This window comes from Neurospora tetraspora (assembly GCF_033439725.1).
Source record: "Neurospora tetraspora strain CBS 560.94 chromosome Unknown B0H65scaffold_8, whole genome shotgun sequence".
In the NCBI taxonomy this organism is placed as follows: Eukaryota; Fungi; Ascomycota; class Sordariomycetes; order Sordariales; family Sordariaceae; genus Neurospora; species Neurospora tetraspora.
Window position 1 is genome coordinate 2,352,800 of NW_026944390.1, and position 14,261 is coordinate 2,367,060.

At 30.9% G+C, this 14,261-nt stretch overlaps 1 protein-coding gene across 1 annotated transcript; it reads right to left on the reverse strand.

Annotated features, from left to right (window-relative positions):
- Nucleotides 1-5,398: 5,398 nt before the first annotated feature.
- Nucleotides 5,399-6,288, reverse strand: B0H65DRAFT_478993 (uncharacterized protein). Its single transcript, XM_062827510.1, has one exon. The coding sequence runs from the start codon at nt 6,061-6,063 to the stop codon at nt 5,461-5,463; it is 603 nt and encodes a 200-aa protein (XP_062677898.1). The 5' UTR covers nt 6,064-6,288; the 3' UTR covers nt 5,399-5,460.
- Between the last annotated feature and the right edge of the window lie 7,973 nt (nt 6,289-14,261).

The following is a 14,261-nucleotide window of genomic DNA, read 5'->3' on the forward strand; positions in this document are numbered from 1 at the left end:
CCACGCCCGGGATGATTATCACGACTACCACGACCCAAATGACTTTTAGAGTTTTGACTCTGCATGTGTTGACTTGGGCCTACGGAAAAGCTTCCTATTCAGGCTAGCGTTATCTCGATGACGGAGTAAAGCTTTCTGTGTGCCTGAACCCCGTGGGGACTTGTGGATACAACACTTTAAAACCTTGACAATCCAGCTGTTGCTCGTGTCATTGCGTCAACAGTACAGAAGACTGAGACACAACTGAACCTATGAACCCGTGAACGGATTTTCCAAGAGACAGACAGGAACTGGTTCCGATCCGGGTCGTTGATGGTGTCGACTGTCGGATATTGTGGTGGGTGGTAGTCAGTGATGGATGGCGTGCAAATGAGATGATAACGCTTCAACATGTCGAGAGTGCCGGGTGTGACCGAAACCCCCACGTCGTCGCTTTGTTACAGTGACAAGGCGTGGAATGGCGCTATCATCCGAAGGGTGGAAGAAGACAATCCCAAGATTCGGTACCGTAGCACTTGATCGTAGGCGAGGACCCCGTGCTGTCCGTTCCCCCGACCTCCATCCGACGACCACCTGAGGCAAACCCCGGCCGACCCTGTGAAGCACCTCGCCGTCGACAAGACAATAGCGTTTTGGAACAACAACCTGTCTCGACTTGGCCTCTCAACCCCGGCCTGATGCCCGCCAGATTCTCACCGAGGTAGACGAGGCCAATCTCGCTCCTTCACCTCTTTTTAGACAGTCCGGAAGGTGAAGTGGCGCGCTTTATCATTAGACTTGTAGGAATTTGGGAAACTTACCCCAAGTTTTGGCCGAGATCGATAAGGCTCTGGACCCGCGCCCGTCTGGGCATTCCCCTCCAGCCGGAGCTATAGCACATCACAGGGAATAGCCGTTTGGGCGATAGAGAGACAAAGGGAATTCTTCACTGCAACAACGTTCACCTCCCATGGCATATCCCCGAGCCAAAAAGTGTAGAAACAAGCAAAACAGGGCAGACGCTCACCGTCCGGCAGACCGTCTGACTCTGGAGGATGTCAGGATGTCTCGGAGCAAACCACAAGGAGACAGAGTCCAAGTGTACCTTGATGAGCAACCCCAGGCTGCGGCTAATGAAAGCGGCTGGCCTCCCCACAATCTGGGGCCCTCCACGCTTTACGCTTTGGGACTTGGGGCATGGAAGTCTTATCTCTATTGGCGCCACCGCTCGGGGCGCGCCTGTCTCTGGGGCCACGTCCCACGTCTTTCTGTTAGATTTACTGGTGTGATCTGGTTGATTGATTCTGTGTGTGTGACTGACTCGAGCGCTCTCCTCCAGAAGGTCTGGGGGTTCTGGGGTTAACCTGTATTTGCCAAGACCTATAAATCAGGTGGCTGGGACTCTGGTATATAACCTATATCTGGGTAGAATGCTACCCTGGAATCTAATACACCCCCTCACTTGCAGACTTTTAGTTACCTCTTTGAGGTTAAAAGTAAAGCTATTTATATATTGCTCTCGTCTTTTTATGTGTTTAATCTTAGTATTTTATCCAAATTATCGAAATTAACCTCCTTCGGTACCAGATTATCCTCTCCTCTGCTATCCTTCCATAGCGGTACTTTGGCTATACCTAGCAATTCCTTAGATCTTTTATACTCCAGAATCCCTAGTGCTTTCGTCAATCTATTTGCTAGTATTGATTTCGTTTCTAAATATTCGATATTAAGAGTCTTCTTCTTAAGGATCTCCTCCCTTAATTAATATCTATAGATATTTATATGCCTCATCTTTGTGTTGAAGGTAAGCGTTTCCTTTATAAGTACTTTAATAGTTTATTAATTATTATATCGTAGAGTAAGGATAAGGTCTTCTAATAGCTTTACTCTTAGAATTAAAATTAACCAGTTCATAAAGAGCATCTCTTTTATTACTTTTTTAATAGTATATAGGTTTGCCTCTATTATTAATATAGTAACCGTAATCTATTTAATTACTCCCTAATAAATTAGACCGCTATGGAATTTAATAATAAACTTTTATAAACTCTTATAATTATTTTTATTATTAGTAAACGAAATATTAAAAATAATTTCAAATTTACTATTGCTATTAAAATAGAGTACTTATATTTTCGTTATTCGAAAATATTATATAACCTTCTCGCTAACGGCTATATAAGTAACATTAGGATTGTAATTATATCGAACCAGTTTATTCGACGGGAAGGTGATATTTGGTCGTATATTAATGATTACGTATAGTAATAATCCTATATTAGTTTAGTAAGTTCGAATTTTTGTATGGCTGGCAATCCCCTCGTAAGGAACCAGTTTTTCGTGCCTTATAGGTACCAAAATTAATTAATAATTAGATTTAAATAATTTTGAAATATTATTGATATATACCTTTTAAAATAATTAAATCTATCCTTAATTTCGGTCTCGTATAATTTCGATACTTAAAAACTATTAGAATTTATCTCCTCTAATTAGGTCATACTTTAATTATAGTTTTGTTGTATATTTTTTGACTTCTTCTACTTTATTTTTATTAAATATATTGACGATATTATTAATATAATAGAATATAAGGATATTATTTTTCTTTATAATATAGGGGTCTTTAGGAATCGTTTCGAATCCTATCGATTTGAATGTTCCGCTAAGTTCTCGTTATTATAGTAAGGGTATTCGTCGGAGATTATATAGTACTTTAATTAATTTAAATACTTTACTAGGGATTTAATACCCGGGTAATATACGTATATAAATCTCCTTATTAAGGAACGTATTAACGAAAATATTAATTACGTCGTATTACTAACCTATAAAAAACTATCCGGATTAATATAACGAAAGTAAAGGAAACGAATGATTTTATTAAATATGTAAAGAGAGTTACTAGAATCGAATATTGCTAAATTCTTAAGAGGGTAAATCTCGTCCTTAATTTAATATACCCCGCTAATTTAAAAGGTCGCTCTATAATAAAATCTCGAATCGCAATAAATAATTACGCGTTCTCCTCCTTCTGAAGAGCCTTTTCCTTATTACTATTCTTAGCCGCGATTTTCGTAACCTCTTTAGTAAATTCGAAATCCTTTATAAAATTGGTTTTAATAATATATTAAATAGAAGGGAATAATTTCGTAATATATTTCAACTTTACACTTAAATTAACGTACTAATAATCCTCTCAAGAATACGGTCTTTTTTCGTATATTTTATATATAGAGATATTAAACTTTTTATATAGTTAAATTTCAGTCCTATCCAATTAGAGCTTTCTTTTTCCTTTAGAACCCTTATGTTTCTCATTATTCTTACCTTCTTAATAAATATCCTTATTATGAACAATCTTATCTTAGCCTTCGCTACTATATTTTTAATTATTATATTTAATACTAATTTTACTAATACTAAAGGTATTATAATATCTTCCCTTTCTAGTAATAACTTTACGTTTAGTAGTATCGATACTATATCTTCTAACATCCTTATAGACGTTTACATATTTAAATATACCGTTAGTTATTTCTTTATTAAATTCTAAACGCCTTTATATTATTTAGGACGTATAATTCTAATCGCATTAACGAAGTTAATATATTAGGAGTTGGTAATTTTAATCTCCCTTATTCTTATAGTTTATTTATTATTTATAGCGGTAAATTAAGTTTAAAATTAATTAATTTAATTCTTAGGTTCCTTCATTAAGATAGCGATAGCTTTATAATATTATTTTTTAATTTTAATTTATTTATCGACGGCTTTATAATTAATTATACTTTTAAAATTCTAGTATTATTCATTAATCTACTACTCCTCCTTTATAACGCCATTTTATAGTCCGTAACTAATTAACAATTTTATTTAAATATATACGGCCTTATCGCTAGCTACGAATTCTTTCTAATCCTTTTTATTATTAGAGTAGAGTGTAAATTCTAATTTAAAAAGTTACTTATTAATTAAGTCCTCTCCGTTAATAAAGGTATCGAATAGGATTTCGTTTTTAATACGATATTTAATAAGTACCTCCCAAAATTCAGTAATTTAATTAACGATAATACGGACAGTTATTCTATTATTAAGAAGGATAAACTCCGCTTTAACCTTGTTAATACAAGTTCTAACTATCTTCGTAATAAGATAATAGTTGGGATAAGGCTATTTTAGTATAGTAGGCTTTTCGATAGTATTTTAAAGCTAGTTTTTAAATATATCGAAGTTATACTTTAACTAGAGTATGGGCTTCCAGCGGATTTAATCATCGCTATCTTTTAAGTAGGTGACGTTCTCTTTAGTATTATTAATAGGCTTTAAGAGAGACATCGTATTATTCTCGTATTGTTTATTATTAACTCGTAGTGCCAATCGTTGTATTGATAAGGCGCGTATCAGATTATTAATTATTAAATTTATTAGTGTGATTTAGTTAATTAATTCTGTATATGTGACTGACTCGAGCGCTCTCCTCCAGAAGGTCAAGGGGTTCTGGGGTTAACCCATATTTGCCAAGACCTGTAAATTAGGTGGCTGGGACTCTGGCATCTAACCCATATCTGGGTAGAATGCTACCCTGGAATCTGACACTTTCCCTGTCTGCTCTCTTGTCTGTCTTCTGGGCGAGGGTCTCTGCCGGAGCATGATTTCACATTTCCGTCAGGTCGGTCGTTCTGTGGAGCGTCCTCCACCCCCAAAACATGGGGAACTGAACGAGACGCTCCACAGAGATAAGTCTGGCACCATGATGGTTTTGTGCTAGGTGGTCTCCCTTCCGAGCTCTCACAAGCAGATCCATCATGATCGAACCAGCCCCCACATGCAAAAAGCCTCAATATCTTCCTCGTATGGGCAAAGCGCCAAACTTTAAACTCAGCTTTATGTGCCAGGCGGGTTTGACGTGATTAGACTGGGCCGGGGCCCTTGAGATCTGCCGTGTAGCCGTGCCTACGGCGGATGAGGGGGAGACGGCCAAAAACTGGCGAGAACAGTGGTCCTCATGACGCGATTGTGTCTGTATCGGACGGTCTTGCAAGACAAGGGAGCCCAGACAGGCAGACACACAAAAGCACAAGGTCGTCCACCTCGTCGACGGCTACCGCCCAACACGTGTATGGTTCTCTCGAGAAGAAGAGGCTTTCTCGTCGTGACCGCAAAAGGAAGCCCTCAAGTGTCTGTCTCCCAAAAGTGGAACAGCTGTCTTGACCCGCATCCTGTTGTGCTCCCCTCAACACACTGGCGGGGAGTGACGAGCAGGTCGGGATTGTGATGTGTCGACTTTAATTTTTGACAATTCTGGTCGCCCAACCTGACGAGTCAGACTGACCAAATGAGTTTTCTTTGAAGTGGAAGCACAAGCAAAAACAGACGAGAAGCTGAATGTATTGACAGCTAGCTGGGACTTGATGACGCCCAACTCCCGTTCGATCATGAATCTCATCTCACGGCAATGTGAAAGCTCAGCCACCGTCCTCACCGCCCCCAAGCTCTCTCTCTGATCGGCCTGATTCGTAACGTCTCCTCCAGGCAGCTTACACAAAATGTCTTTTGGCATGATGCCGGCTTTGCCCCGGAGAGAAGCCTCGACGTATGCCGGGGGGCTTGACCCTTTTTATGCAACGTTAGAAGCCCTCCACGTCGCCATTCAGTCTGTCTTGAGCTTCCAGTTTCAGGCAGAGTCAAGAGGTTCCAAGCCATGCCCAGCCAGCCAGCGTGTCTTGCTTGCGTTGATCTATGGACAAAAAGGCAAAAGGGCCAAATAGAAGCGGCGCAACATCTTTTACCCCAGGATTGGCGCCAAGATGAAGCACCAAACTCCAAAACTATCTCGCAAATGCCCTTTGCCATTTTCACACCAACGCAAGCCTTATCATGGGGTCGGTGTCCGTTTTCCTGCTCGGATTTCCACTTCACCCCACCATTTTCTCCATACCCATCCAGAGATTCCCCCGCGGCCCCCCGGATCTGTTTATCAGCCGACCATGCCATCAGAGCATAATACAAAAAGAGCAGAAGTGATTGACAGCGCGTGTGGAGGAATGTCTGGCTGCGAGCTCGGCCTCGGCTGCACGCCATCCAAAGACTGAGACGACTGCCAGGTGTACCTGTACGGTCAGTACTTGTCTAGGCGTAATATCGTATAATTTTCCAACAACGAAGTCTGAACCCACAACGTCAACCCACGTACGAGTGGTCAGATAACACGACCCCATACCCAAAGCTTCCTAACCCTATAGTCCGTGTATTTACATACAAAATTAATCCGACCCACAAAAGAAAAAGGTTAACACAATTATTACAATACGTATTCGTACGGAGTCAATTCAATATATCAAATTAATAATAGTAATTCGAACAAAGTCTGATAATATATCTATAATATATTTAGAATATATTTTAAACCATAAACGAGGAAATTAAACTTTATAGGCTCATCCGGGTCGTATATACAAAAGTCCCCCCGTAGAGAAACAACCTCACTCGCTCGCCCAAAATTCCCCCGTAGAAAAATATAAAGTCCGATAATATATTTATAATATATTTAAGATATATTTTAAATTATAAAATAAAGAAGGAGTAAATTCCGTAAGCTTATCCGGATAGCAGCAGAATTCGTACTAAATAGTATAACTCTGGCCTTTACCGCCCTACTTAAGACAGTAAGGAAGAAGACCTATAATAAATCAATAATTAATAAAAGATTTATTAAAAATATATTTAAAGTGAAATTTATGAATACGCTTAAACTCTTTACATACCACGCAAATAAATTTAATAGAGGAAACAATATTATTACGCTTTTTATATATTCTTTTATTAATTAGGTATTAACTTAAATATTAATTAAATTAATTAAAAATAAATAAAGGATATATTAGGAATAGATCAATAATTTATTTAGAATATTTACATTACTATTCTTCTAAAAGGGGACTTCTATAAGACTGTCTTCCTCCGTATCCGCCTCCTCCTTACTCCTTTTCTCCTATACTTCTTACTATTCCTCCTCCTATACCTCCTACTACTCCTCCTTCTATACTTCCTCTTACTCCTCCTCCTACTCTTCCTCTTACTCCTCCTCCTATACTTCCTACTACTCCTCCTCCTACTCCTCCTTCTATTCTTCTTCTTATACCTCCTACTACTCCTCCTTCTCAATTAATAGTAAATCTAATAAATCCAATTCTTTATTAATAACCGCTACCTTACGTTTCTTAGGAATAACTGGCTATAAAGTCCTATTAAAGATAGGGACGGTTATGGCCTAACTAAAGGTTATAAAGGCTATAAAATCCTTATACTATCCTAAGTTTATCCGTAATTAATTTCAAATTATTTAAAAATTAATTAAGGATAAATTATATACTAATAATAACTATATAAACCTTAACCTTAATACCTCAGACTAAAACGTTAGGCAAATACTCTTTAAAAATATCGTAAACACCCTTTAAATATTTAATAAAATGGCTATAGATAGTAAATATAATCTAAATAAGTTAAAGATTAATTATTAATTTGATACTAATAATTTTCAAATATTATTTATATCGAAACTATATTAAATATCCGCGCTATTATAATCCGGCTCAAACTCTTTCCAATGGTAAAAAATCTTACTAGGGGCGACCATATATACGCCCTATAAAGTAATTAGCAAAGATAAATTAAAAATAAATTAAAGATAAATTAATAATCGGTTTTAATACTTATATATTTATTAATTTCTAAAGGGGGTACTACGGCCTAGCGCTTACCCTTATCTTCGGATTTAATAGGTTTCTAATCGCTATCTAAATATTCTTTATATATATTAAAAGATTATAAATTTACAATAAGCGGGTACTATTATAAAAATAAATCGTTAATAAATCTCTAATTAATTTTAATAGATTTCGGAAGAGCGGCGGGGGGTAAATAGGGGTAAATGAATAAATATTTAAATAGTTGAAGAAGGATTAGGGAAAAGAAATTTGAAAAAAAAAAAAGATTTTAATTAATATAACGATTATTCCTCTCCCTAAACTAATAAATACGAATACGTCATTATGCTATTTGCATCATACTATACGTATCTACTAAGAGGAGTAAAATATCGAATGAAATTTATAATATAAATTAATTTCGGATAAAACCGGGATAAATGTAATCTTATTCGCTCAACTACTTATGCTAGCTTTAATTTCTTAAAATAACATTATTTAAACTTTATATAGACTCGGTTAGCGATTATATTATAAGAATTAGTACTATAGTATAATTAGTATTTATACGGGTAATATTTTTAAAAGGCTATTAATTCGAATTATATATTATATTTTTTGTATTTAAAAATAAGATTATAAAACATATTATAAATTCAAATATACTAAAATACTACATATTAAAATAATAAATAGTAAAATAATTACCGGTAAATATTTATTTATGGAGAAAGTTCTAATATATAAGTTTTAAATTTAATATAATTCCTTATATAGAAATATTAAATACCTAGCCTCTATTTATATATACGAAATAAAAAAAATTACTTAATATAAAGCACGTATTACTAATGCATGAAAACTAACGGACGGGCAGGAATATAAGACCCGGTTATTATCTTATAGTATACGAACAAATATAAATAGAATTTAATATTAAATTCGAATATCGAACGAATTTATTAATAAATCGGTTAAATTATAATATAATAAGAATAGAATCCAACTATTATTTATAAAAGTAGGACGAAGCATTAATAAATTCCTCTTTTACGTTCTAATTTTAATTTTAAAACTAAATAGAAAGGAATAATTATATAGTACAGAATTCTATAGGTAAAATCGAATATAATTTAATGAAAAAGGTATTTATTTAATATTATAATTAAATATTAATAATTATTCTAACCCCGTTATCAAATTATGTATCCTTTATCGGATAAATTCGTAACCTAATTCTAATTATAGAAACTCTTATATATTCTCGCCTATTACGTCCGTTACTTTTTCTATAATACCTAATAATTTACTATATTTATTTTTAATTATCTTTTAAATACTTACTAACCTCTTATTAAATTTATAAAAACCCTTTTGAGTAATTACTGTCAAATCTTTAATCGCATTTATAATTCTATCGTCCCGCCGTTTTTCTAAAATAATTCTATCCCAAACGGCTTTATTTACTATTCTCCGTACTTATTAAAATATATTAATAAAAAAACTTTCGAAAACCTATATTCATATTAACGTATCGGCATAATTAATAACTATTTATATTACAAACTATATAATAATATAATAAATATTACAATTAACTAATTTAAATTCCAATATTAAATTATTAAACTAAGGTAAATTACTACATATAAATTAACCGTTTAAGAGGGATTTCTCTGTAGAAAAAGAAAGTAATTACCTTAATTTACTTTCGTTATTTACAAACCTATTTAAGTAGCCTTAAATTAATAAGTAAGCCCTTTTAATTAAGTTCGAAGTAGCCGAAGAAGCTTATTTTACTTTTAAAGAAGAGGCCCGTTTTGTTATTTAAATAAATAAAGAAAATATTTATTTTATTATTAAGGTAACCGAAGAAGATATTCGTTATCCTATTAAGGTAACCAAAAAAAAAATTCGTTTTATTGCTAAAGTAGCTAAAGAAAATGTTCGTTTTATTATTAAGGTAGTTAGGGAATAGTAAAATAATTTATAAATCTCAGCGAACTTTTTTATATATAATTAGGGCAATTCTATTAATTATACAAAGTTCTTCACGCTTACTACCCTTTTAATAAGGACTCTTTACGCGATTTTCTCTAAAACCGTTAAATTTAATATAAATAAGACGGAAACCCTAAAATTCGTAAAGAGGCGTTTTGACGTCATTATTTCGTTAAGGAAATATACTATATATAAGGGTGTTAGATATAAGGTATGTAGGACTAATAGCTCTTTATATAATATACTAAAATATTTCGGAATTGAAAAAAAATATATCTAAATATATAAGATATTTAGGAAAAAAATTTAATATAATACTTATAAGTTTAATATAGATAATTTAGTAGGCGCTAATACGCTACTTATTTAATTTAATTTGAAAAATTACGTTAAAGATAGGTATAAGACCTTTTTGAGCTATTAAGAAGGTTATAATAATAGTCCGGTTTAATAGGTAATATTAGTTTTTTTAGCCTTTATTTGCTCTTTTTTTTTATTATCTTGTTAGTCGGTTATAGATAATAATTGTAATTCTGATAAGGGTTATTCGTTCGGAGTTTTAATAATAGTATTAAATAAGGAATATATTTACTTACTTTTAATATTAAAGTTTCTATACTATTTTCGATATTAGTAGTAATAGCTTTTTATATTTATTTCTACGTAGGTAAGGCCTTTATAACTTCTTTTTCTACTTGCATTTTATATTATAATTTTATTTATATAATTAATAACTGAGGGTTATATATAATAGTTTTGACGCTATTTTATATTTTGTTATCGTATATTATATTGTTCATTCGATTTTATAATATTATTTACGGGTATTATAATTAGTAGTAAATCAGTTACGGTAATAATTAATATTAACGGAGCTTATTTTAATAGTACTCAATTTATTATTTTTCTATAGAGCAATAAACTTTGAATATTAGTTTAAATATTAGTAGTATTTTTAATCTCGTTTTTATTTTATTATATCTATATTTTAATTTGAATAAACTTTATTATATATTAATTATAGTATTATTATCGATTATTTTCCCCTAATCCTTCCAAATTAATACCCTACCTATCATTCTTCCATAGAGAAATAAATTCTTTATATTAGTAGTATTTTTTCGTTCTCATTTTATTATATTAGTAATTTAATTTATATAAGCCTTATTATATATTAATTGTAGTATTACTATTAATTATTATCCCTAATCTTCCTAGTACTTTATTTACCGTTTCTCTATAGAGAAATAAATTTTGCGTACTAATAGTACTTTTTTTATTCTTATTTTCCTTCATTATTTTAAAAATTTTATTTAAATAAACCTTATTTTATATCAATTATAATATTATTATTGATTATTTATAAGTAGTTTTTATTTTTAATAGAGGGTTCCGAAATAGATTTTTATTTTCGAAGTTGAATTTATATTTTATATTTTCAACGTAAAATAAGTTCCTTCGTCTTTATTTTATTTTATTTCATTAATTGTAGTTTTTATATAGGTTAATTATATTAATATATTTATTTTAATTTTTATAAGCTAATTAAATTGGATTCGTAAGCCCGGAATGTATTAGGTAATTGAGTAAACTATCGATTTTTTTCTTATTTGGGTTTTCGATAGCTTTAATAGTATTAGGCTGTCCTTAGGCGTGGGGCGCGGGATAACTTCGTTTGTAATGTATTTGGCGAATATGAGATTATTTAGTTAAGTTATTTATTTATTCAGTTTAATTTGGCTGCTTATTGTTTTCGGTTTATTATTTGAATTTATTCATCATTTTGGTTATAGGCTTCTACTATTTTTATTATTCCCTTGGGTGGGCGCCTTCCGATATTAGGACCAGAAATACGTATATATCCGGTTTAGGCTATTAGGTTAGTTGATTTGTTATATTCGAAGCGTTTCGTTATATATTGGTATTCTTTATATATTGTTCGCAGTATAATGATTTTCTATTTTGTAAAGGAATATAAATTTTAGCGTTAGTACTTAGGCGGGTTTATATTATTATAAAGTCTTACCAATTATTCGCTTTATATAATTGTAATTGAATAGCCTACGCGTAAATAGGTAATATATAGTATAATATAGCTTTATAGTATATTAATAATTAATTGAATATTTATAGGGCGAGATGTTAAGTTGTAATAATTTTATATTTTAAAATTATTTTAAGTATTATTATATATTAGAATGTTTATATTATATATATTACTAACCTGCCGCTTCTCTAGCGGTTATTTTGTTATATATATATAGTATAGATTTATAAAACGCTTAAGAACGTAATACTTTAGGGGTTACTATATAGATTAATTGGGTAGACCTTAATATCGTCGTTATTCGTGCTAAATTAATAAATGAATTTAAAAATATATAGTTAGAATTAATTATATAGTTAGAATTAGCTAGGTTAATCGGAATTTAATCCTTTATTTATACCGGAATAATACATAAATAAATCGGGAAAATATCATACTTTTATTATTACACTCTTATTATATTTAATAGTTTTAGCGAGTTTTTGTTAAATATTCTTATATTTTTTTCTATTCGCTTAGTAGGTCTTTCTTTATTCGCTATTTATTCCTCTATATTTTATCGATATTTAATATTCGTACTTATTTTACTATATTACCTCCTCTATTAATATGTTTCTTAAATACGATTTATAGTTACCGTTTATTCTTAATTTTTATATTAAATTTTAATTACTCTATTAGTCGTAGGTTTAATTTATAGATAAATTAGGATTTATAACCCTATAAACGTGCTTTTCAGTTAAACTTTATTTATTTTATTAATTTTCTATACTTATTTTATTATATTATTTCTTTACTATATCGTTTCTTCTATTTTTCTTCCCTCAAGTATAATTTATAGCTACCGTTTATTCTTAATTCTTACGCTAAACTTTAATTGCTTTATGAGTTATGGGCTTAGTTTGTAGATAAATCAAGATTCATAATCCTATAGACGTATTTTTTGGCTAAACTTTATTTATTTTATTAATTGTAACCTTCGTTATAGATAAGTTAGGTAAAAACGAGCGGTGTTATTAATATAATATTCTTAATATATTATTTTTAGTAAAAAAAGAAACTAATTAGGTAGATAACCCAACGTAATCGATAATAAGTATATAATAATTACGTACGAAATATAATATTTTTAACCTATACGTTATATTGGATTCTATTAATTAACCGAAGATTCGATTATTTTAATTATAGCGTGGCCACTACCGTTGGTATAGCCCGTAAAGAACGCCGATAAGAATGTTAGATATAGTAAAGAATCCGGATAGTTATTATAAAAGAAGAAGTATAGTATAGAAAAAGTAATAGAATAGAATAACGCGGTAATATAATTAATAATAGAATATTAGGAATTCCCTCTATTTATGTTTCCTAAGGTACATACTTTTTTATAAGCCCGATTCATAATACCTTATTTTATAATTTATATTAACTCATTAAATATAAATAGAAATATTTACCTTTAACGCTAAATAATTAAATTCTCCTTTTTATACTTACGTATTAAAACCCTATATTATCCAATATTATATTTTATATTAAATACATTTAATTAATTCGCGAAGACTATTTACTTATTCTTATTGAATTATTTAAGTAGTAATTTATTATAAGTCTTTTTACATTCGCTGTCTTAGAAGTTTCGACCTTTAAAATTTGGGCGGCTGTTCTTACTATTCTATTCCTTGATTAGAAAGACCTTGCTAAAAATATTTATTAGTCAGAGTATTTTTAATTATATTTTAAACCGGGCGTTTTTAATTTATTATTGCCCAATTATTAGTAATACGAAAGAAAATCTAACCCCCTAATGCTACATTTTTAATTATAGTTTAAGGAATATTAAATGAATTAAATTACTGAATATATACTTATTGCTTTTACCGATTAATCGATGGCCGCTTAAACATTATATTTAAATTTACGTTGGCTTTATTATATTATATAATTCGAGGTTGATATTAATTATAGCCTTAGATGGCGTAAAGATATAAAAGAATTCGATAACTTATTGAGATTGTATTTGTTACGCTTATATTATTCTTTAATTACTTTAAAAACTTTTTTCCTATACGATTACTATTAATTAGGGAATTAATTATTATATGAGAATTTATTAGATTTAATAAAGAAATTCTTAATTAACGTTAAAAAAAATTAGTTTAAAGAAATGAGAATTACGATAGGGATTAGTAGCTTCTTGATTATTCTTATATATTGTGTATATACAACTAGTTCAAGGAAAATACGCTTTATATCCAAAGGGAATTAATTATAATAAGGATATACTTCTATTATAATTTCTATTAGAAATATTATTAAACAATCTAAGCCCAGAAGGGCGATTTTAAATAATTAAACCCTATTATTCGTCCCAATATAACGGGGTATTAATTATTAAAATTTTAATTAAATTAGGTGAAAATATATATTAAACCTTTATCGAAATTCTATTTAATCAGTATTTTAACAGTTTTTATACCGAATTTCGTAGCGATTTCATTATCGTCATCGCTAATAATATT